Below are 25,291 nucleotides of genomic sequence, written 5' to 3'. Positions count from 1 at the left end.
ATTCCTGAGTGCAGAGCCAGGAGTAACCCCTGTGGCATCACTGGGTATGATCCAAAAAGCAAATAATATAAAATAAAAATAAAATAGTTATACCCTAGGGACTGGAGCGGGTAGGGTGTTTGCCTTATGATCCTGTAGCCTGCCAGGAGTGATTCCTGAACACAAAGTCAGGAGTAACCCCTGAGCATAGCTGGGTGTGACCCAGAAACCTGAAGGAAAAAAACATTTACATTTCAGGGACTGGAGAGATAGAACAGTGGGCAGGGCAGAGCACTTGCCTTGCTCGTTGCCCATTGGGTTCAATACCGGCACTCCTTATGGTCTTTATGGTTCCCTGAGCACAGCTGAGTGTGACCCAAAGCCCAACAAAAAAATGACATTCTAATCATTTTTTGGTTTGTTTTGCTATTTGGGCCACACCTAGTCATAATCAGAGGTTACTCCTGGCTCTGCACTCAGGGATCACTCCTGTTGGTGCTTGGGGACCATACGGTATGCCGGGGATGGGACCTGGGTTGGTCCCATACAAGGAAAGTGCCCTCCCCGCTGTACTATTGTCTGGCCCTTCTAATCAGTTGTATGTCTAGACCGTAGTAATTATTGGAGGGTGGGGTTTGTTGGAGCACACCCCACGGTGCTCAGGGGTTAGGTTATTCCTGGCTCTCCCCTGGCAGTGCTGGGGACTGTATGCAGTCCTGGGGATCAACTGGGTTGGTCACATACGTGGCCACACCTTATCTCCATATTATAGTAAGTATTGAAGTAGTTTTGGTTTGGGAAGAATCTACAGCAAAATATGCAGCTTAAAATATGCAGCTTAATCGGTTGAAAGTTCCGCCCCACTCCCCTCCTCTCCCCCCGCTCTTTTTGGGTCACACCCAGCGATGCACAGGGGTTACTTCTGGCTTTGTACTCAGGAATGAAAGTTTTTTTTTTTTTAAAGAAAGAGGACTTATTTACAAGTTTGGCCTTTTTCAGCAATATTTTATTGGGCTGGGTACATGGCTCAAAGGCTGCAGTGCGTGCAAGAGACCTGCGTGATTACCTGGCACCGTTTGGTCCCTGAGCACTGCTGAATGTGGTCCCAACCCTTTCTCTCTGACCCGAAGTGTTCTAGTGTTCTTGTCTCTGAAGTTACCTATTTTCACGCACAGTAGGGTTTTCCTTAGTAAATGCGCTCTTCTGGTTTTGCTATAGGGTTCTGTTGAAGATACTTCCGGCTCTCAGTCCCTGGCCGCATTGCTGAATAAATGCAAAACCCCTCAAGGACAGAGACTGGTTAACCAGTGGATCAAGCAGCCGCTCATGGACAGGAGCAGAATAGAGGAGAGGTACGCTCCTGGGCTAGCCGTGGGATGCTTTTAGTTGCTGCCAATTACTCTATACCATTATATCGCTGTAATGTGCAGTTTTCACCCCTTAGAGTTTTATGTGTAATTGTGCAGGGAGCTATATAATGATTTAGCTTGATTTAAAAGTAATTAAACTGGGCTGGAGTGATAGTACAGTGGTAAGGGCATTTGCCTTGCATGTGGCCGACCCGAGTTCAATCCCCGGCATCCCATATTGTCCCCTGAGTACCACCAGGAGTGATTCCTGAGTGCAGAGTGAGGAGAACCCCCTGAGCATTGCTGGGTGTGACCCAAAAAGCAAAAAAAAAAAAAAAACCCAATAAACAAAAAACAATTAAACTGGGGCTGGAGTAAGAGTAAAGTGGGCCGGGATCATGGCCCACCCAGGTGTGATTCCCCAGAACCTGTGTGGTCCTCTAGCTCCTCCCAGGAGTAATCCCTTAGCACCAAAAACAAAAGAAGAAAACCTGAAAAAAGTCATCAGCTCATGTGATTGATAACGTCTTTATCTGATTAGGATTTTGTTTGTTTTGTTTATTGGGCTGCATTCTAGCAGTGTTCTTTTTCTTTCCCCCCTGGGAGTAGGAGGCACCCCCATGGATGCTTAGCGCTCTGTACTCACGGATCACTCCTGGTGGCACTCAGAGGACCCTGTGGGATGTTGGGGATCAAACTCAGTTTGGCCACTTGCAAGATGAGTGCTGTCCCTGCTGTCTCCCCTCTCGGGCCCCCGCCAACGTTGTTTGTGGCTACTGGCCCTGCTCGGGGACCATATATTGAGCTGGGCATGCGAAACAGACGCCCGTCCTTGGAGTCTCTCCCCAGCACTCTGAGTGGTTATATGCCTGTCTTCCGTTTGTGATATATTTTCACAGTGGTTAAGGAAATTGAGTATATTTATGACTTTGGTGTTGTCAAATCATTCAGGAATTTTTTGCTTTTCTACTGAATATTGATGGTATACAAAAGCATAGTGACTGGGTAACTACTTGGGAAAATGCCAGACAAGCATACATTGATCAATATTTCCTAGGACATCTGCCTCTAGTTACCAAACTATATTGATTCTGTAGATTTCACGGAGGAATAGAATAACTTTCTAAGTAATTTTCGCATAAAAATCATTTAGGAAATTACCAGGTTGGAAGTATGTTGATATTTTATTGAAAATGAAAAGGTTTATTTCAAAAGTTACTTTTGATTTGTTTTGTTTTGGGGTCACACCTGTGGTGCTCAGGTCTACTCCTGGCTCTGTGCTCAGGAATCAGTCCTGGCGGGGGGTGCCAGGGATCCGCCCTGGGTCGGTTACCTGCATGGCAGGCACCTGACCTGCTGTTCTCTCTCCAGACCTCTCTCAGTCTCTACCATTTCAGACATTTCTCCCTTTGTTCATTGACCATTTTCTTTCTCAGAGGAAGGAACGAACTTTTCTTTGCCAAGTCTCGGGTTGCCAGACCGTTTCCCGTTCCTTCCCTGCTTAACTTCTCTCCAGTGTGGCCTCTTCTTTCCTCTCCATTCTCTTCTCTGCCCTCTGCTCCACGTTTTCTCCCCCGAACGTCATCCCTAAAAATCGCAGGCAGATGGAATGCCCCCAATCCAGTTTCTCAGCTCCTTGGATTTTCCTGCTTTCTTTCCCTTACATCATTTTACTGCGTTTGGAACCTTCACTGCATTTGGAACTGCATTCGGTACTCGCTGTAACGTGGCCCCGTCCTTTGCTTGATTGATGATTCCTTCGAAGCACGATCCTCTCTTTATCCTGCCACATGCTTTGTTTTGTCTTGTTTCCTTTGGGTCTCCCAGGCCGGGCTGGTGGTTCCATGCATGGGTCAGGGGATGTGATGATGCTCGGGCTGCACCTGGCAGTGCCCCGGGAAGTGTGAGCTACTAGAAGTCAGACCCAGTGTGGGTGCACCTTGCACCCTCACCGCTGGGCTATCTCTTGGTTCCCCCTTCCCTTTTACAGTATCTTTGCAATTCTAGCTTCGGATGAGTCACTCTTACTGTGAGGACCAGGTAAAGCGGAGTCTTGACATCGTTCTCATTCCTAGGTACCAACTCTGTTCTCCACCATCTCAGTGTTCCTGTCCAGCTCTGCCAGCTGTTCTTGGGACGGGAGATCAGACATGCCAGCTAAAGAATCTCATGTTGATTTTTAACTATCTTGAGTTCCACGATGAATTTCCTGGTTCAGTCTGTTGGAATTTTGGAGATTAACACCCTCAGCATCATCATATAATCTAGTCATTTTGTAAATCATCATATCCAGTCGCATGCAGCTGAGTAATTTTATTGAGTAGGGTTGACAGCGCACCATATTATGCCAACAGTAACTTTAGAACTTCTAAAATTGCAATTTAAAGTGCATTGTCATGGAAACAGTTAGCAGAGCAGTCTTGGAAAGAAATTTGTTAGCCAGAACATGAACTGACACTGTAATTATTTCTGAAATGGCATGTTGAAGACTTGTGAAACTAGCAATTTGTTAAGCTTTTAATGATGTTCAGACCAAAGACTGAGGGGTTATGCATAGTATTGCTTTGTGCTGGGGTTTTAGGAGGTTTTTCATCCCTTTGTTTTGTTTTTTGTTTTTGTTTTTGGGTAATACCCGGCAGTGTTCGGCAGGGCTTACTCCTGGTTCAGTGATCACTCCTGTTGGGCTCAGCGGACCACGAGGGTTGCTGAGAATGGAACCTGGGCCAGCTGCGTGCAAGGCAGGTACCCTCCTTGCAATACTATTGCCTAGGCCCAGATTCCCTTTTTCCGTTTTTCGTTTCTTGGGCCACAACTGGCATTATCAGGGCGAGTTTCCCCTGGCTCAGAGCTTAGGGATCACTCCTGGGGGCATGCAGGGGGCCACTTGTGATTCTGGGGATTGAACCTCGATCAACTGTGGATAGGCAGGTACCCTGCCTGCTGTCCTGGCTCTCCAGGTCTACCTTTGCTTTTAGCTGGTTAAGACTTTTTTTTTTTTTTACTTTGAGTCTCCCAGGCCAGGCTGGTGTTGCACAGGGGTTACTCCTGGCTCATGCACTCAGGAATTACTCCTGGTGGTGCTTGGGGGACCATATGGGGTGCTGAGAATCAAACCAGGGTCGGCCGCGTGCAAGGCAAATGCCCCACCTGCTGTACTATCGCTCCAGGCCCCAAGACTTTATTTCTTAAGAAAAAAAAAAGACTTTGTTTACTGTGATTCTGGAAATCAAACCCAGACCCTCACACATGCAAAGCAAGTCTCTGCCACTGAGTGGCATTCCTTGTTAGTACTTGTTAGTACTCTGAGTGGAACCTCTTGTTCTGAAGAGAGAATATGGCGGGTTAGGGCACTGCCCTTGCACACGGCTGGCCTGGGTTTGAATTCCGGCACAGTCTATCATTTCATTCCTGAGCATTCCCAGGTGTGATCCCTGAGTGCAGAGCAGGGGTGAGCCCTGAGCACTGCATGTGTGGTCCAAAAGTCAAAAAAGAAAAAGAAGTGTTAACTACTTAGGATTCATTCACTTGTCGGTTTGAGAAGACACAGTGGTAAGAGATCGAGCCAGGGAAGAAGAGTAGGAAAAATCTTTAAAGTCATTATTAATGTTTTTTTGTGGGGCCTCATATGTTGGGGCACAGGAATCACTCTTGGCTTAGTGCTGGGGACCATAGCAAGGCCTCCTGTGTGCCATGCTGTGACCCCAGCCCCATGTGTCGTCTCAGTGGCCCTGCATGTTGAGTTTTGGCAAGAAATATCTTCCTTATTGGTTCTTTTCGCTTGCCTGGGTGGGTTTGGCAGCAGGAGGCAAAGGATCAGTTCGCGTTCCTTCCCTGCCTCTCCCTGTCCTGAGATGGGAGCAGTCAGCTGTCCTTCCCTGCCTCTCTGGAGCTGTGTGTGTCCAGCCAATGTATGCAGAAGAACCCCTTGAGATGCTCATTGCCTGCCTCAGTGAGGGCCTCAGCTCAGGGCTTCCTCTTTTGTTTTGGCCACACTCGGCGATGCTCAGGGCTTGCTCCTGGCTCTGTGCTCAGGGATCACTGCTGGCAGGTGTCAGGGGACAGTATGGGGTGCCGGGGATTAACCCAGGTCGGCTGTGTGCAGGGCAGATGCCTCCCCACTGTACTGTTGCTCCGGCCCTTTAAAAAGGGGCCATTCTCAGTGGCCTTTGAGCCTGGGGGCACTGCATGCATGAGGACCGGGCCTCGGCCTGCTGGTCACGTGCCCAGCGCTGGAGCCGCGTATTCGCAGCAGCTGGCCGGGATGCGAGTTTCGCAGCAGCTCGTTTTCCCGCTGCTTCTGTTCGCCACAAGCAGCGCCTGCCAGCTGCTTGCATGGTATCTGGGCGGTTTATGGAATTTTACTTAGTTTTCTTTTTATTTTCATCCTTTCCCCCCCTTTCCCCTTTTTTGAGGGTGGGGGGATGGGGCTGGCCCACACCTGATGGTGCTCAGGGTGGACTCCTGGCTCTGTGCTGCGGATCTCGCTGCGTGGGGAGCTAGTGGGTCAGGGCACCTTCCCTGCTGTGCGCCCCATTGGTGAGTTGGTGTCGCATGCGCGTGGTGTGGCAGTGCCTGTGTGCCTGTGTGTCGCATGCGCGTGGCGTGGCAGTGCCACGTACCCTGGTGGCAGCGCTGGCAGGGCCTCGGGGGCCGTGGTCCAGGACCAGGCTGGTGCCTGAATCTGCATGGGAACCGCTCTGCCTCCGAACCGCCTGAGGGTCTTTCCATCTCTTACAAGGGCCAGAGCGGGGCGGCCACACCTAGCAGGGGTCACTCCTGGTGAAGCGCAGGGGATGTTTTGGGGGTCCTCGGGTTGGCTGTGTGCAAGGCAAGTGCCCTGCCTGCTCTGCTGTCTCCCCAGCCCCTCACAGTTTCTGCCCAGTACATCTGTATTCCTCTCGGCCTTGGTGGAGAAGTTCCTTTGGCTCTTCCCCAAGCAGGAAGCCAAAGTTGCCTCTCTCTTGACATGTTGCACTCCTCTTTCTCTCTCCCTCTTGCTCTCTGTCCCTCTCCCTCCCTCTTGTTCTCTCTCTCCCTCTCTCTCCTCCTTCTCTCCCCCCTCTCCCCTTCCTCCCCGCCTCCTCCTGCATTCCATAATCAAGACTGTTTGCCTGTAGAAAGTGTGTTTTCAGGGCCAGGGAGGTCTCTGGCTGCAGCTGGCCCAGCTCAACCCTCAGCACTGCTGGGTGGGAGAAGCCGCAAGAGCACAGCGCTGGGTCAGGCTTCTGTGGGCCCTTCCTGAGGGGCCCACAGGGAAAAATAAAAGGGCATTTTAACCTGTGGTTCTTGAGCTGGGACATTCATTCTCCTTCCACCCCCGCCCCCTTGCCAGAGTGGGGGGGTATTGGTAGTTTCTGGAGGACTTTTGTGGAGAGTGGAGAATGGGTTGGTGGCTGCCCGGGGTGCTGGCCAGTGGCGCAAGCGGCCTTTCACAGCTCAGGGTCAGGCCCTGGGTGGGAGTGTTGCTGAGGTCCGAAAAACCGTCACTCGGTGGTGACAGCTGTCACTCGGTGGTGCTCAGTGATGGGGGAATACAGTGTTATTATTTTCCTGATTCGAACATGCTGGTTGAGCATTTTGATGGTGCAGGAACAGTGAATGCTGATGGAACTCGCAGTCACTAGAGATTTAGGAAGGGGGCGCGGTTCTTCTCCATGGCCCTATGTCACTGGAGGGTTAGTTTTCTGCTTGTGTAGTTAACAAATAGAATCAGATCGTTGCCATCATGTGCTGTGTCCAAGCGATTTTCCCTATCTTTGTGGAACTCTGCCTTCTAGCTATGACTTCAGTAAAACCCACAGCTTTCGAGAGAGAGATCGGGGGTGTAGCGGGGGTGGCTTGGAGTGTGGAGTTTGTGTGTGAGGGGCCAGTGTTACGCCCCGTGTGGGCCAAGAGCAAAAGCAGAACCAAAGTCCCGCAAACCTGAGGGGCTGGAGCGATCGTACAGTAGGCTTGCCTTGCACGTGGGTCACCCTGGTTTGATCCCTGGCAACCTATACAATCCTCCGAGCACTGCCAGGAGTGATCCCTGAGTGCAGAGCCAGGAAGAACCCTTGAGCAATGCTGGGGCCATAAAACAACACAAAAAAGTGACAACAACAACAAAAAATCAAACTCTAGGTGCGGGAGAGTGTTGAGCGTCCGAGTGCCGGCTTTGTGAGTGGGGACGTGGTCAGTCCCTAAGCACCACGGGGAATAATCCCTGCGCACTGAGCTGGAAGGTGCTCCTGAGCCCTTTGGAGTATGGACCTCCTCTCCCCAAGGAAAATCAGACTTCAAATTACGAGCCATTCACGAGCTGTGGGGTTAGTATAGTGGGTGACAGCACGCATTTTTAAAACTTAAGCACAATCAAAAGATAAAAGTACCACAGGCACTCAGGTAAAGTAAGCATTGTTTTGTGACAGCTTTTATTTTATAGGAGTGGAAATTACTGTTCCTTACTATCCTCTGGGTTCTCTGACTGGGGCCCTATAAATTGATATTGGAAGATATAATCCCATTCTGCCGTGTGCAGGGCAAGCGCCTTCCCCACTGTGCTGTCATTCCGGCCCTGAAAAACAAGTTTTGAGGGGACCTGTGAGAGCACTCAGAGATCTGCACCTCCAGAGGGGTTAGAGCCCGTTTTGAGAGCACCTTCGCGAAGGGGTAGTGATGAGGGGGAGGACTGAGTACCTTGGGCCCCGAAGCTGGGGGCAAGCAAATTCAGGGATTGTGGGGGGGGTCGCTGGGATGCGGTGGCCTCCAGGTGAATGGGATCAAGTCGCCCAGAGTGACGTGAGGGGGGGCGGTGAGGAGTGACTGGGCACCTGTGCGAGGCCCTGGGTTTGAGCCTCCTCCAGATCCATGCAGGCACCATAAAAAAGGAAGAGAGGCCCTAGGAGGGAGCACGGGGTGAGGTGCCTGCCATGCCTAAGATGCACCCGCTTTCATCCTCTCTGTCCCCACGTGGTCCTCGTGGTCCTCGGAGCATCCCCGGAGCACAGAGATGGGAGGCGCCCTTGAACACCTCTTGGTGTGGCCCACACAGAGCAAAAAAGAAGGGGAGCCTTTTTTTCAGTTTACGTCCTGTTTGCATGCAAACAAGGGTCCGACCGGGCTTTCCTTTCTTCTGTTTCTGAGTTTTCTTTAGCTCAGAATAGTTCTGTGAGCTGTATTGGCATATTTTGCGGGGTGTATTCTGCTCCTGCAAAATATATGCATGCATGTGGGGGTCATGCTGTCAAAATATATTTCTTGCTGTGGATTGCAGTGATAGAGGCAGAAAATGATTAGCATCCCATAAATGGCAAAAGCACTATGAATCACCTCTTTCATAATCGCCTCTTTTTTTTTTTCCCTGTCTTATGGTTCTTAAAACAAGCTGAGATTTTCTTTATTGACCTTGAGAGACAATATAACAGTTTTATGTTTTCAATTAGGAAGTTTTGGTTTTGTTCTATCTTGAAGTATTTCGAGAATGCATTCTGAGAATTTAAAGACCTTTTAATCAAATAAGTTGAATTTGTCAGTTGTTGATTTGTAATTGTTTTGTAAAATATTTCGCCTTGTGCAATAATGTGTCCTTGGCACCAGTGTCCCAATAATGAAATTATTTTTTCAGTTAATTTTAATTAAAAGCACCACAATTTACAATGTTGTTCATAAGGCACATCCCAAGTTTACTTTATATTGCTTATTCCAGCAAAACTTTAGAAATGGCTAATTAGAATGATCAGAAAATAAATCAGTGAGAACCAATTTGTGATTATTCTATGATTTTGACATACGTAAATAAGAAAATTAAAATCGTTTAATACAATATAGTAAATGCCTATTCTTATTTACATATATAAGCTTTCAACTCGAATCTAAAGTATATCATAATAATGAAATTATTTTACTTAAGAAAAATGTTCATTTGATGAGACTCAGAACAGGGTATACAGTTTAGTACCTTTTGTCATTAATTGAACATTGATTTGGTTGCCAGCCAATGAGAAACTAGGTCCCAGTTTTCTTGAGCATTTCACACTAAAAAAAGCTGCATTACAGAATGAAAGCATTATCACATGAAAATTTTTGTTCAGGTAGTTGAGAGTTATGTGCCTAATTGGTCAATTTGAATTTTAGGGGTTGGAGCAGTATTACAGCGGGTAGGGCCTTGCACACTGCCAACCCGGGTTCGATTCCCAGCATCCCATATGGTTCCCCAGATAACTGCCAGGAGTAATTCCTGAGTGCAGAGCCAGGAGTAAGCCCTGAGCATCGCTGGGTGTGACCCCCAAAAAGAAAAAAATATTGGATTTTAACACTAAAATATTTCAGGGGCCAGTGTGATGGTACTGTGGGGAAGGTGCTTGCCCTGCCCTGGCTGACCTGGATTCGATCCCTGGCATCTAACATGATCCTGAGCACCACCAGGGGTAACCCTGAGCATTGTGTGTGTGGCCCAAAAAGAAAATTTTCCAAAGTTATTTTTGTGATTTCTTCCAGGTTGAATTTGGTGGAAGCTTTCGTTGAAGATGCAGAACTGAGGCAGAGCCTACAGGAAGATTTACTTCGGAGATTTCCAGATCTTAACCGACTTGCTAAGAAATTTCAAAGGCAAGCAGCAAATTTGCAGGATTGCTACCGACTGTATCAGGGCATAAACCAACTCCCTAATGTTATCCGAGTTCTGGAGAAATACGAAGGTAACCAAATGTTGGTTTTCCTTCTCTCTTCTTCTCACTGGGAATGCACTGTCCTTAGAAAGTTGGCTTCAGAGAACCTCTTTTTCAGGTTTTGGGGGTTTGGGAATTTTCTTTTTTTGCTTTTTGAGTCACACCAGGCAACGCTCGGGGGCTACCCCTGCCTCTGCACTCAGGGATGACATGCCCGTTATGCTCGGGAGACCACGTGGATGCCAGGGATGGAACTGGGTTGGCTGCGTGCAAGGCAAGCGCCCTTCCTGCTGTACTATCGCTCTGGTCCCTCTTTTTAAGTTTTTCCGACAGGTTTTTATTTGGCCTATAGTTCAAAGTGTACAAGTCAAGATGCATGAGAAAATTTGGACTGTTTGCTTTTGCATTTCGGTTTTGGGGGGTTCCACATTTCCAGGGGTGCTTAGGGGCTCTTTCTGGCACTAGGCTCAGGAATGACCCCTGGCAGTGCTTGCGGAACTGCATGTGGTGCCAGGGATGTGAATGGGGCCCTATGTGAGTGGGTGCCTCCGCTTCCGTGTCCTGTCTCTCAGCCCTGCCTCTGCTGTTCAGAAAGGACTGTCAGGGTTGCTCCGTTTACTGACTAGGCCTAGGGCTGCTTGGATGGGGGTTGACTGCTAAGGACTCAGTGCCCAACCTTGACAGTGCTCACAGCACAATGAGAAGATGCTTCACAGCAAAGAAGGCGGGAGGGGCAGGGAACGGAGGCATCCGGGCAGCTTCCTGCTGTAGGCCTGTGTGAGGTGGATTTTTTTCTCTAGTCTGGAGACCTTGAGCCCTTTTTGGTGAGTCTCTCCTCCAGCTAGGAGAGTAGTTCAATGTGAGGGCCCTAGGATGTCAGGGGCGAGGTGGTGCGAGGATCATCCTAGCTCCCAAGAGTGCTGGGAGGGACCCTCAGAGGCCTCCAGGGCTGTATCTGGTAATGCTGGTGTTGGGTGGCAAGGAGTAGGGCACTGAACCAAAGTTGTCTGCATGTAAGGCAAGTACCTAACCCCCGTACTGTCTGCCTAGCCACCCTCAATTTATTATTACTATTTTTTAAAATTTTATTCTAATAGTTCATGTCATTTTATTTACTTATTTATTTATTTGCTTTTTGGGTCACACCCAGCGATGCTCAGGGGTTATTCCTGGCTCTGCACTCAGGATTTACTCCTGGCGGTGCTTAGGGGACCATATGGGATGCTGAGGATTGAACCCGGGTCTGCCATGTGCAAGGCAAATGCCCTACCCGCTGTGCTGTTGCTCCAGCCCCGCACCCCTCAGTTTAAGTGGAGAAAGCAACGAACTGTCATTGCAGGGTTCAGCATAGCTCCTTGGTCTTATGATATGGGGTGGGGCGGGGGGGGGCAAAAGTGAGGGTGAATTTTGAGGAAAATAAACTAAGCGTATTATCTTGACACGAAGAAGTGTGACCTAATAAAAGTGTTTCAGTATGCTGCTAGGAACTGAGTATGTTCCACTATCTTCTGATGATCTGTCATTGCAGGGTTCAGCATAGTTTGTTTTCTTTTTAAACATGTGATTTCTGACTAACACGAAAATGCATTCAGACACGCAGAGGGCAGCAATAGTATCGAAGGTCGATTTGCATTGAGTGAGAAAAGCTTTGCTCCAGAGATCCTTTTCCTTCCATCAGGAATTGCTATCTGAAAGTTCTGAACAACCGTCTTTATTCCTTGTGTATTTGTGGGGGTCGGGGGGGTGCGGGTTGGACCCATCTACCCTGTGAAGGGACTTTATTTCTGGCGCTGTGCTCGGGAGTGACCCGTCACTCTGACCTCACTCATGTGCAGGTCTCAGTTCAGATCACGAGTGGGAGGGCAGGTTCCATTGAATCTTGGTCCTCCCTACTATGTGAGTGAAGGTGAGCCAGTGGTGCGGGGGGAGAGATGTGTCGGGGCTGACAGGCTCTGGAACGTACAGAAAGTGGTTTCCACATTCACGCCACAGATGGATCTTGGAAAACACTTCAAATCACATGCTTATAGAAGAATGAAGGTTAAGGTAGGACCCCATATCTATCTGTCTACACACACACACACACACACACACACACACACACACACACAGCACAAAAAAAAAGAGTTAGCGCCAACTCTGGTCCTCATGGCTATGCACAGGACTCCTCTGCCCCTGGTACCACGTAGGAAAACCCTTCCTCCCCATTAAAAAAAAATGATTGCTAACTAAAGCATTAGCAGGCTTTAACCAGAGAGGTTGGCACAGCTCTTCGTGCGGCCCCAGGATCCACATCAGGCCCCTCTGTCCCCTCAGAGTCAGGACGCGGTTTCTTCCTTTGGATGCTCTTCTGGGACATTTATTGCTCTGGAAGGCCGGTTTTATTGAGATGGAGCACAGTGGTAGGTGTGGTCCTGTCAGTCCCTGGTCCAGCCCGACACGTTGAGAAGCATCTTCTAGGTCGGAGCGATGATGCAAAGAGCAGGAGCCCAAGCTCCGTATGCAGGAGACCCGGGTTCGATCCCTGGCACCACATAGTCCCCAATGCAGAGCCCCCAAGCACAGCTGGGTGTGGTCCCAGCCCCGCCAGCCCTCATCCACTCACCCAAAGTCTGTATTAGGGTAGGAATTCAGTAAAGGGGGGAACCTTTTTAGCAGTAGCAAATGTGTGGGCCCTTTCCCCATCCATCCAGGATGTGGACGTACAGTGTCACTCGCCAGCCTCTCTGAGGTCTCGAGTGGTGCTGACTATCCTCAATTGGACGAGAGCTTACCCTTGTTGCTTTGAAACATTAACAGGCCAGGGGAGAAATCGTTAGTGAGCTGGGTACCTCCCGCCTCCCGCCGTCCTTCCCGCTTCCCACAGCACGTGAACTCAGGGGATAAAGCACCACGCCGTGGGCCAAGTGTTTTTTACAGACTGTCTAAGTAAGGCTTCCCACATATGGACTGTTTTCTAAATACATGGAGGTACTGTTGTGATTAATAATCTCGGAGCGACTTGGCTGACTTCATAATGGCTTTGCATCATTTCCTCGGTCGGGAGCTGGCGATGCTTCTGAGGAAGTCCGGGAACTGGAGGTTTCCCTTGGGGGAAGGTTTGCTACAGACTTTCTCGTGGGAATTGGCTGGAGCCCAAAAGGGAGCCCCGGAATGAGGAGTGACCCGCACTGACCTGCTGGCTTCCTCTCTCTGTCCAGCCCTGCCTGAGCGTCCACTCATTCATCTTGGGACTTGCTAGCGTTAAACTGTGGGCTCAGTAGTTCTGGGGCTGGTGTCAGCACCCACATCTTCCCCTGAACTTGCCACGCCTCAAGGCTGCTCTTCACTTACTCCTCACGTGATTTCCCACTGTAAGTAAAGTGGAGCAGATCTCCAGTGTGGACATCCATGGTTTGATTTAATCCCTGTTGGAACACTGCATTATTAATGGAAATCAGGGTTATAAAGGTCAGTTTAGAGATACTTTATTTTGATGATTGATGCTGGGTTATCAAGTCCGTAAAAAAATAGGGTTTACTTAGCCGTAATTTGGGTCATGTGCCTGCATCTCTGGTACTTGATAAGGGTGATTTTTAGATGGGGGAGGCAGTGTTTCATTAGTAGGGACTTTAGAGTGTCAGATCATCTATAGACATTAAGCCCATTTATAAAATTAAATTCTCCGCCTGGTGAGATAGTGCAGGGGTTAAGGCACTTTGCACATGGCTGACCCCAGCTCAATTCCTACTTCCTGGCATGGTCCCGTGTCCCCGAACACCCACCCACCCCCACACACACACACACACAGAGATCAAATTGTGTTTTAAAACACTTTTGAAAATGAGTAACATTGGAGACCTATTGTGTTATTTGTGCTCTTTGCATCAGTTGATGCTAATTATCTCTGGAATTTTTATGATTCACTGTTTTAAAAAGAAAAAATAGAACCTTTTGCTGATGTGTTTTCCTCTTTTGCTTTCCTTTAGGCAAACACCAGACGTTGTTGCTGGCTGTTTTTGTGACCCCTCTAAGTGATCTTCGTTCTGATTTCTCCAAATTCCAGGAAATGATAGAAACAACGTTAGATATGGATCAGGTACATATAACATACTCTTTTCTTCAAGGAGCAGAACGTCCAACTCCGAACTCATGAGTTTTGCTTTTTGTGTTTCATTTTTGTCATTTTGTCATTTTGCAAGGCACCTTTGAAAGAGGAGAGTAAGATTAAGTAGTGGGAAAAAGTTTTCTATTTTCAATTTTATTTAGAGATCTGCCATTTCAGTAAAAGTTAAAAAGATGTAATAGAGGAAGAGTATCTGACTTAACTGGATAGCACTGTAGCACTGTCCTCCCGTTGTTCATCAGTTTGCTTGAGTGGGCACCAGTAATGTCTCCATTGTGAGACTTGTTACTGTTTTTGGCATCTCGAATATGCCACAGGGAGCTTGCCAGGCTCTGCTGTGTGGTCGGGATACTCTAAGTAGCTTGCCGGGCTCTCTGAGAGGAACAGAGGAATCGAGCCCGGGTCGGCTGTGTGCAGGGCAAACACTCTACCCGCTGTGTTATCGCTCCAGTCCTCATAACTGGATATGGATAAAGAAATCTCATGAGGGGTTGGAGTGATAATACAGCTAGCAGGGTGCTTATCTTGCATGCAGTTGATCCTGGTTCGATCCCCAGCATCCCATATGGTCCCCCGAGCACTGCCGGGAGTGATTCCTGAGTGCAGAGCCAGGAGTAACCCCTGAGCACTGCTGGATAGGGCCCCCAAACAAAACAAATCTCACACATAAAAGATTTTCACATGCAGCAGCTAAAGGAAAATTGCCGTCACAGGAAAAGAAAGAGACTGGTAGTAAATGTGGAACACAAAAGAAAACAACTTTCCGTAGTATTTTTGTCGTTTTAGCGGTGCTAAATGTGTGGTGCCAGGGATCAAACCGGGGGCTCCCACATGCAAAGCATGTCCTGGGGCCAGAGCACTAGTCCAGCGGGTGTTTGCCTTGAAAGTGGCAGCCAGCCTACGTTCCATCTCCAGCACACATGTGGTTCCAACATGCCCGCCAGCAGTGATCCCTGAGTGCCACGGGGTGTGACCCCCGCCAGCGTAATGAAATTGGATCATTTCTGAAGTAGTTGGAAATAGCCTCGTGTGAAAATGAATCTGAAGCTTTTCTTTAATAAAAGAATGTGTAGGAAATAAATGCTCACGAGTTCTTATACTGAGGTAATTTGGTAGATTCTTTGTATTCTTTGTTCTGGGGCCGCTCCTGGCTTTCTGCTTGGGGTCAGTCGTGGTGTCCCAGGACCACTTCTCCACACGCAACGTAGCATGCAGGACACGCACTACCGAAGGCCTTCTTTGACTCATATCAAGCCTTCTCTTTCCCTTCGTTCTTCCCATCTTCCCTCTCTCCCCCCCTTCCCTCTCTCCTGTCACGCGACATTTTTTGACAGCGTAGATTTAGCCCCTGGGATGTCTCTGCCTGACAAGTCAGCCGAAGCATTCTTCTCTCCCAAACGCAGAACCACCATTAGTGAGCTAATGGGCTCCTATTTATAGTTTTCGTTTAGTGTGTGGGGGGGTCATTTTTTCAGAATGATATTTATAATGCCAGCATATGAATTTTTAGAGTGTTTTTCTTGATGCTTTTCTCCTTGGAAATATTGTCGCACACTATGAGAGCAAAGACACGTAGCGGCCAGGGTGCCACCTGGCTAGTTCACTTGGGTGCTCTTCCAGCTCTCCCATTCCTGTAAAGGAGCTTAGTTATCCGAGATAGGGTTTTCAGTCCTGACTGCTGGCTGGGCTGTTGTAACATTTTATTCTGTCTCATTTTTCAGTTCTGTTTTGGAGCCACACCAGGCGGTGCTCAGGGCTTACTCCTGGCTCTGCGGTCAGGGCTCACTCCTGGTGGCCAGCTCAGGGGACTGTGTGGGGTGTGGGAGATCAAACCTGGGTCAGCTGAGTGCAGGGCAAGCACTAGATGACAACTCCAGCTCCTCGTACCATTGTAGAAGTGTTCTGTAAGAGTGTGGGCTTAGGATGGTACGCAGCGCAGTTAGACAGACCCAGATCTGAGAAAAGGGCTGGGGTCATTCATTTTCATTTCATTGCAGGTTGCCTCCACCATTAGATTTTCGTGTTTCGGGGGGCCCACACACCTGGCTATGCATAGGGCTTACTTCTGGCTCTGCTCACACTCAGGGATAACTCCTTCGAGGGGCTCAGAAACCTGTGGTGTCAAGAGTCTTTCTCCGGGTTGGCAAGCGTCCTGCCCTCTGTGCTGTTGCTCTGGTCCCCTTTTGGAATTTTAATTTCCACTTCAGGCGTGTTCTTCTTTGGGTCTCATAACACTGCTGCATTCCTGCAGTTTTCCTCGATGGGATAGTTGACACAGTGATCGTGGCCAGGGAAGGCAAAGGCTGGTGGCCAGAGGGTTACCTCTGGTCTGAGAGATGGTCAGAATCAGGAGAGGGAAGGAGGGGCTGACCAGTGGCATCTGCTGAGGCACTTGTTACTCTCACTTTCCATATTTGATAGTACGAGTTTTTAGGTAAACCAGATTCCCAATTCTAACCTGTTAGGTTCCTTGGATAGCTGACCATGCAAAATGCGCTGTAGCACTGTCTTCCCGTTGTCCATCAATTTGCTTCAGCGGGCACCAGTAATGTCTCCATTGTGAGGCTGTTTTTACTGTTTTTGGCATATCAAACATACCACGGGGAGCTTTCCAGGCTCTGCCCTGTGGGCGGGATACTCTCGGTAACTTGCTGGGCTGTCTGAGAGGGGCAGAGGAATCGAACTTGGGTCAGCCGTGTGCAAGGCAAACACCCTACCTGCTGTGCTATCGCTCCAGCCTGGGTTCGAGTCCCAGCATCCCATATGGTCCCCCGAGCACTGCCAGGAGTGATTCCTGAGTACAGAGCCAGGAGTAACCCCTGAGTATTGCCGGGTGTGACCCAAAAAGCCAAAGACCTTGCATAATATAGTCCTTATTCTTTTCCAAACTTTTCAGCTTCCATCAGGTGATAAGGTGCATTCAGCCCTTCACTGTCATCGTAGGTATTTGTCATGAGTTCAGGCGTTTAACTTGCATGATTCAGAACCATCTTGGGGAAACTGCTCCTTTTCCAGCTGTGAGCAAGGGAACGGATATTAACATGAGCTGGATTACTCCTTTTTCCCACCCAGGCATAGCTTTGTAGTATATGATACTTCAGGTGGGCTTTATGGATAATTTCATAAATCTTTTTGGGGGGCGCAGGGGGCACTCTAGTGATGCTCCGGGCTTGCTCCTTGCTCTGAACTCAAGAGTCACTCCTGGTGGTGCTCAGGGAACACTAGGGATGCCAGGGATTGAACCCGGCTGGCTGCGTACAAGGCAAGCACCCTACCTGCTGTCCTATCACTCCAGACCCAGATTTATAAATCTTTTGGTGGGGGTTGGAGGGGGCATTTGGGGGCTGCCCCCAGCAGTGCTCAGAGACTATTCCTGGCTCTGTACTGGGGAGTGATCCCCGGTGGTGCTCAGGTCATGCCAGGAATTTGAGCCGGCTGCAGATCTTACTCCCTATTTTGTTATTTCACTTGTTGCTGGTCATGGAGGTTGTTTGGTTTTTGCCTTTGGTTGTTCGGACCTGTGGGCGGCCTTGTGCAGGCCATGCTTTTCCCCTTTCTCTTTGTCCTGCCTGTTCACTTTTGCAGGTGTCACTACAAAAGGTTTCCAGAGCGGCTGCCCCTCTTATGTGCCTACCAGCAATATTTGAAGATCTCAGATTCCCATTTTCTGGAATTTGGTTACTCGTAGTTTTCATAGCCGTCCTAGTGGGTTTGTAGTCTTTTGGGGTCCTGAGAGCAGTTCCAGTGTGTGTGTGTGGGGGGGGTCTTTAGCTGGTAAGCAGTTCTTGGGACACGGGGTGGACATCCTGCAGTATTGACCTCAATTCTGACACTAGCCAGGGCCAACCAACTGTGGTTTCACTGAGAGCAAACCCCCCCCCGCCCCCCCTTAGCCTGGAATGTTCCCTCAGATGTTAACAGAAAGTGCCGAATTAGCCAAAGTAAAACTAGTGGATCACCGTGATGGTCATAACTAAGAGTTTGCGGATCCGCTGACCCAAACTGGGCCCGGGCTGGGGTAATATAGGTGCCAGGCGTCTAGGCAGCGGAGGCTGAGATTTCTTTCTCTTGGCATGGGCATGGGAGGTGTTGGGATTTTCTGAAATAATAGGGACTGTTGGCAGTTGTGGAAAACAGAATCACATGTGTGAAGTGACCCAGGTCAACATCACGCTGAGCTAAACTCTGCTTCTCTGACCCCCACGGCTCTGCCTTCTCGGCACATTTTCAAGGCTGTAGTTCTTTTGTTTTATATATTTTTTAGTATCGCCTGTTCTTGCGACTGAATGGCTATCAGTCAGAGAGGTTCTGGAACAGCTCGTGGAATTCAGGGAAACCTTTTACTTTGTCGACTCCTAGTCACCTTATTCTCTTCCCCTCCCCCCCTCCCCTCTCAGTCAGTTTTATAAAAGAACATGGCTCAGGGGCTTGAGTGATTTTCCAGTGGGGAGGGCTCTTGCCTTGCTCGTGGCTGACCTGGGTTCAATTTCCAGCGTTCCTTATCCCCCAAGCACTGCCAGGAGTAAGCCCTGACCATCACAGGGTGTGTTCCCCCGCCCTGGGCAAAAAGAATATAACTCAGGAGCAGCGCTGGGTCCTAGTCTAGGGGGATTGTGTGGCCTTGGCAGGGGTGTGTGTCTGTGTATGTCTGTCAGTCTGTGTGTCTGTGTTTCATCCCTCCAGATGGCCCACTAGTAGCACTTCCTGTGTCCCCTAGCTTGGAAAACCTTAAAAAAAACTGTCTGTTTGAGAGCCCAGGGCCTCACCAGGTGTTCCTGGGGATGGGTCCAGGTGCTCTGGGGCCCTGGGCCAGGCCCACTCAAGGTGTGTTGGTGGGGGTTCCGTTTCCTCGTCCTCACTAGCTTGTTCTCCAGCCCCTCTCCCCTCTGAGTGCAGGACATGAGAGGGCAACCCAGCCTCTGACCCCTGCCTGGGGCCTCAGAGGGCAGCCTTGGCTTCTGTTAGTCACCTCCAAGTCATCTTTGTCTATTCTCAGGAAAAGGCTTTAGGAGCTGTGACAGAGATCAGACACCTATGAGAAGTGCATCTGGTCTTTGAAATGCCCAAACTTGTGTTTATTATAGATGATCATGTTACCAAGTGACATTTTCATTGTGTTCTGAATTTGTGTTTCTCTGCTGGCTCTTGATGTCCTTACATTTGCCACATTTGACGTTTTTTTGCATGTCATCTCAGAAAAACGTGTGTTGAGGGCTGGCCAATGTTTGAATTGTCCTCTTTGTCTTTGGGTTGAGTTGGTAAGAGTTCCATATGATGGGTACTGGGCCCTTTTCCTGGGAAATAATTTCTTGAGTTTTTCTGTTGCCAAAAGTTGTTCTTACTGATTGCTTATTACTTTTAAAAGCACTACTGTATTTTTAGATTCTGTTTTAAAATAATTTGTGTATCACCTCATACTTCCTTCTTGTCATATATATATTTTTTTTGTAAAGAATCCGCTGCTTCTCCCTCCCTCCCTCCCTTCCTCCCTCCCTCCCTCCCTTCCTCCCTCCCTCCCTCCCTCAAACCTCCCCACCCCCAGCCTCCCTCTATGGGAGGCACTTTTCTTCTTGCTCTCTCTCTCCTTTTCTTTTTGTGCATTATGGTTGCAATACAGGTGCTAAGAGGTTCTGGCGTTTGTTCAGCGCATTCAGTATTTTTATCGGAATGGTAAGGCTGGAGTAGCTTTTCAGTTGGGTGGCTGCTTTGGGGTGTAGATGACTGCTGAGGCTTCTGGAAGTACAAGGGAGGTGAGGGAGAGTACCCCGTCCCAACGGCGAGAAAGATTCAGTCACAAAAAATTTTAATTTTTAAAATTATTTTTATTTTTGTTTGTTCTGGGGCCACACCTGGCATTGCTCAGCGCTTCCTCCAGGCTCTGCACTCAGGAGTTCCTCCTGGTGGTGCCTGGGGGACCATGAATGTGTCAGGAATGGAACTAAGGTCACCGCACGAGGCAGGCGCCGTACTTCCTGTACTTTCTGGTCCACGCATTGAGGAACACACTTTTCCTTCTGTGCCGCCTAGTTGCATATATTCATAAGATTTATTTGTGGTTTTTTTTTGTTTGTTCTTTTTGGTTTTTGGAGGGCCACACCAAGTGATGCTAAGGGTTCCTCCTGGCTCTCCACTCAGGAATTCCTCTTGGCGGTGCTTGGGGGATCAAACCCAGCCGGGCATCGAACCCTGGTCGGCAGTGGCCGTGTGCGGGCAAGTGCCTTCTCGCTGTACTCGCTCCAGTCCCATCCCTGAGTGGTAGGAGGCGTCATTTCTTACTTAGTGGGAAGCATTTCATTCCCGTTACGATTTGTTCCTAGGTTTGTCGCTTGTCTAAGTTTTTAATTGTCAGTTGTTGGGCCCCACCCAGCTGTTCTCAGGGTTCGCTCCTGGCTCCGTGCTCAGGGACTGCTCCTAGCAGGATGCAGGGGGCCACAGGGGTGGCGGGGAGCAAACCTGGGTTGGCCCTGTGTGAGGCTTGCGTCTTACTCATTTTCAGTTGTCGTGTGTGTTTGTGAGGGTTCTTCAGGTAATTGAGGCTGTGTGTACCCCCTGCCCCCCATTTCTAGTTGCAGAGTTCTCCAGTTCTCCACATGTCCATCCCATAAAGCTTATTTTGTTATACCCACATTGTCTGTGCTTACTGGTTTTTGATCCATGAGAGAAACATGGAATTCTTTTTTTTTTGCTTTTTGGCTAACACCCGGTGATGCACAGGGGTTATTCCTGGCTGTTCACTCAGGAATCACTCCTGGCGGTGCTCGGGGGAGCATATGGGATGCTGGGAATTGAACCCAAGTCAGTCGTGTGCAAGGCAAACTCCCTACCTGCTGTGCTATCGCTCTAGCCCCGAAACATGGAATTCTTGAGAGAAGTGACTGCACTTGCTTGGTGCTTCTCGGGCCAAGGAACTGTTGTTTCCTTGCTGTGGCCTCACTGTCATTGCGCTCTCGGGACCTTGTCTTTAGCCGTGCTCTGGGCCTTAAGTGAGTGCTGTCCCCTAGCCAGAGAGCTGTGCCCTCATCCTTATCAGGGCACCCTACCACTGAGCCATTCCCCCGCCCTGACCCAAAATGTCACCTGCCCCGAGCTTTCCAGATTCTAACTGAGGGCAAAGATTTTACAGCCACAGAAGGAAGATCCGCAGAAAAGATAAACAGTAGTGACTTAAGCAGTCTGTGGGTTCAGTTCTGGCTCCTGGAGGTGTGACTCACCCTGTCACAGGCCCGGGAGGCATTGTCTTCTCCTGCAGAGGCCGTGACTCACTGACTTAGTTCCTTTCAGCTTCTTCTTTGCAGTTGTTCGACATCTTCAGTAAGCAGTTAATCTCTCACCACCGCTTTTGTTTTGTTCTTGGGGTGCAGCTGGCCGTGTGCTCCGGGTCGCTGTTGCAGTGTCTCTGTAAGGCGCCTGTGGCAGTGAGGGGGTATGCCTTGCCAAGACTTGGATTGTACGTGTTTTTGTGTATGTTTTTGGCATTGTAGATGAGATGGATTTATCATTATGGTTTCTGCTCATTATTATTGGCAAGAATTTAGCTAAACGGGGTTGGAGCCATAGCACAGTGAGTCAGGCATTTACCTTGCACGCTGCCAGCCCGGGTTCGATCCCTGGCATCGCATATGGTCCCTGGAGCACCGCTAGGAGTAATTCCTGAGTGCAGAGCCAGGAGTAACCCCTGAGCACTGCTGGATGAGATCCCAAAACAAAAACAACTGCAAAAATCTGAAAATAAAGTTCATAATTTAAAGCATACTCCAAGTACTTTGGCTAAATTTTTAGGGGTTGTGGGGGGCACACTTGATAGGCTTGCTCCTGCTTTTACACTCCACTCCTGGCTTAAAAGTGCCATACCCGAGCATATTCCTTGCCTGGTCCAGTACCTCTGAGCCCCCAGTTTTGACCTGCTGGGCATGGCCCCAGGGGAGGCAGTGGAAAGAAAACAAGAATATTGTCTATTATATACTTGCTTGACTTGGGGGCCACATCCAGCAATGCATCAGGTCTTACTCCTGAGTCTACACTCCAGATTACTCCTGGCAGTATTCAGGGGATCATACGGAATGCCGGGGATTGAACCCGTGCCAGCCATGTGGAAGGCAAGCACCCTGAACTATGGCTGTACTCACTCTGGCCCCCTGAAAATCGTCTTTTTTTGGGGGGGGTCACACCCGGTAATGCACAGGGGTTACTCCTGGCTCTGCACTCAGGAATTACTCCTGGTGGTGCTCAGGGGAGCATATGGGATGCTGGGAATTGAACCTGGGTCGGCCGCATGCAAGGCAAACGCCCCATCTGCTGTGCTATCACTCTAGGCCCCCATGTCTTTTTTTCTTTTTTTAATTAGAGCCAGTGCTATTTTGAAACCAATTCTTTTGTTTGAGCAAGTGTGTACATTTGTTAAAGATACTGAGTGTTGAACATTTCTAGGTTTGTTTAAGAAAAATGTTTCAGGGGCTGGAGCAATAGCACAGCGGGTAGGGCGTTTACCTTACCCCTACCTGACACAGGTTCAAGTCCCAGCATCCCATATGGTTGGTCCCCTGAGCACTGCCAGGAGTAATTCCTGAGTCCAGAGTCAGGAGTAACCCCTGGGCATCACTGGGTGTGACGAACGAAAGAAAGAAAGAAAGAAAGAAAGAAAGAAAGAAAGAAAGAAAGAAAGAAAGATTCAAATATTGTTTCATGAAATAGTTAAAGAAAAATAGAGCAGTTCCTTGTGACATCCTTTTGCTTACTGTTGATTTATCATAACATCGATGAGGAAAAGACTCATCTAGCTTCATGGAAGAGTGCTTTCACTACATTTAAATGTCGCTTTCCTTGATGTTGAGGCCCTAGGATCCTGCCAGTCATTCAGGAAGACTTACTGTCATACTCTTAGTGTCTTGCATGTCTTTAGCTGGAAGCACTAGACTTTTTTTTTTTCTTAAATCATTGTGAGATGCAGTTACAAAGCTTTCATGTTTGAGTTTCAGTCATACAGTGATTGAACACCCATCCCTCCACCAGTGTATGTTTTCCACGACTAATGTCCCCAGTATCCCTCCCCGCTTTCCAACCCTCCCCCTGCTTCTGTGGCAGACAATTTCTCGCATACTCTCTCTACTTAGGGGCATTATGGTTTGCAGTACAGATACTGAGAGGCCATTACGTTTGGTCCTTTATCTACTTTCAGCACACGTCTCTCATCCCTACTGATCCCTCCAACCATCATTGACTAGTGGTTCCTTCTCCATCCCAGCTGCCTTCTCCCCCAGCTCATGAGGCAGCCCTCCAACCAAGGAGCAGTCTTCCTGGCCCTTGCCTCTACTGTCCTTGGGTGTCAGTCTCCTATTATGTTATTTGATATTCCACAAATGACTGCAGTCATTCTATGTCTGTCCCTCTCTTTCTGACTCATTTCACTTATCATAATACTCTCCATGTCCATGTACTTATAAGCAAATTTCATGACTTCATCTTTCCTAACAGCTGCATAGTATTCCATTGTGTTAAACTTCTTCTTTTTTTTTCCACATAATTTCTATTCTTTGGGGCATGGGGAAAGGACCCCACTCCTGGCAGAGTAAGACCTTAGCACATGTGCTATCTCTCTGGCCCAAGATGGAGTTTTTAGTTTTGGGCTTGGTTTGGTTTCGGAGGGGGGGCACACCCTGCTGTGCCCAGGGGCTCTTCCCGGCTCTGTTTGAGTGACCCCTATTGGCTCTTGAGGGCTCTTCTGTGGTACTTGGGCTTTGAACAGGGGTCAGCAGGATGCCAGATGAACACCTTAACCCGTGCTCTCTCCAACTCCGTGACTGTGTGCTGAAGAAAGCAAGTGATTCCGTTCAATATTAGGTGAATTCCATTAAGTACTTGATTTATGATTTTCTTTTCTTTCTTTCTTTATTTTTGGCTTTTTGCGTCACACCTATGTGATGCTCGGAGGTTAGTCTTGACTCTGCATTCAGGAATTACTCCTGGTGGTGCTCGGGGGACCACATGGGATGCCAGGGATTGAACCCAAACTCAGGTCGACTGTGGACAAAGTAAACCCCCTGACCTCTGTACTGTCGTTTTGGCCCTGCTTGTATAATTTTCATTTTACCTGTAATTCATAAATTTTGCCTATTTTGTCTCTAGGTGGAAAACCATGAGTTCCTTGTGAAACCTTCATTCGATCCTAATCTGAGCGAGTTAAGAGAAATAATGGATGACTTGGAAAAGAAGATGCAGTCCACGTTAGTAAGTGCAGCTCGAGAGCTAGGTAAGACGGGTTATTCGGATGTTAAGGTACATGTGATCCCTCACGTCAGGTGTTTGGGACTGTAAGAGTGTGGAGACAGTCTGCATTCCGCAGAAACTAAACTCAGGTGTTGCCCAGTGGTCTTTTCCTAGGCTGAGCAATATTCCCTGCTGGTTTTATTTCTGCATGGGTCTGTCCACCCATTCTCTCTCCTGGTCAAGTGAACATTTGGGAGTCATTCTTTAGCAAATAAGCTTGTAGATGTTCTCTGTCCTGGTCTGTGGGCTAGAATTCTCTTGGCTGCATGAGATGATGAGAGAGAAACCCCCACAAGATCTTGGGTGCGTCATCTAGCTGATGGCCATTACTTGCTTTGTGCTGTTTCCTGCCCATTACAGAAAATACAGATCCTAGTTTTTCTAGAGATCGTGGCCAGGCTCCAGCTTTCGTTTGCAAGGTCTGTGTGTTGGCTGTAGTTATGTTGTGTCTACCCACTGTATTCTGAGCTCCCCTCCTGCTTGCAGCCCTGGTGGACACACCCTTACGGTGTGTCCACTTTAGTAGTTGATGTTAATGAGGAAGTCTGGGGATTGTGGTGCTTGTGGATGTTGAGGGGAGTAAGCTGGCTTGGAATCTCGACTCACAGTTGTGAGCATTTCCCATTTAGATTCTGTTGTTTTAAACGTTGACACTGAAAAATACCCATCTGCGTCTCTTACATACTTTTTTTCTTTCCTCCCCTGCCTCATCCCTGGCCATGAAGGCTTGGATGCTGGCAAGCAGATTAAACTGGATTCCAGCGCCCAGTTAGGATATTATTTTCGTGTAACCTGTAAGGAAGAAAAAGTTCTTCGTAACAATAAAAACTTCAGTACGGTGGATATCCAGAAGAATGGTGTTAAATTTACAAACAGGTTTGTGACAGTGTTATAGAGTTACCCCCCCCAAAAAATTTTTTTTCCTGATGCTGGGGGTCTAGCAGGGCTTT

General features: G+C 48.6%; 1 protein-coding gene across 1 annotated transcript in view; it reads left to right on the top strand.

Moving 5' to 3' along the window:
- The window catches only part of MSH2 (mutS homolog 2), a 51,721-nt gene that overhangs the window by 12,609 nt on the left and 13,821 nt on the right, over positions 1 to 25,291 (top strand). The window contains exons 6-10 of the mRNA XM_056116961.1: positions 1,198 to 1,331; positions 9,804 to 10,003; positions 13,942 to 14,051; positions 24,201 to 24,324; positions 25,067 to 25,217. Of these exons, the coding sequence (XP_055972936.1) occupies positions 1,198 to 1,331; positions 9,804 to 10,003; positions 13,942 to 14,051; positions 24,201 to 24,324; positions 25,067 to 25,217 (719 nt within the window). The remainder of the gene's footprint in view (positions 1 to 1,197; positions 1,332 to 9,803; positions 10,004 to 13,941; positions 14,052 to 24,200; positions 24,325 to 25,066; positions 25,218 to 25,291) is intronic.

The sequence above is a fragment of the Sorex fumeus genome, unplaced genomic scaffold (assembly GCF_029834395.1).
Source record: "Sorex fumeus unplaced genomic scaffold, SorFum_2.1 ptg000003l, whole genome shotgun sequence".
NCBI lineage: Eukaryota > Metazoa > Chordata > Mammalia > Eulipotyphla > Soricidae > Sorex > Sorex fumeus.
This window is presented reverse-complemented; position numbering and strand designations above follow the sequence as displayed.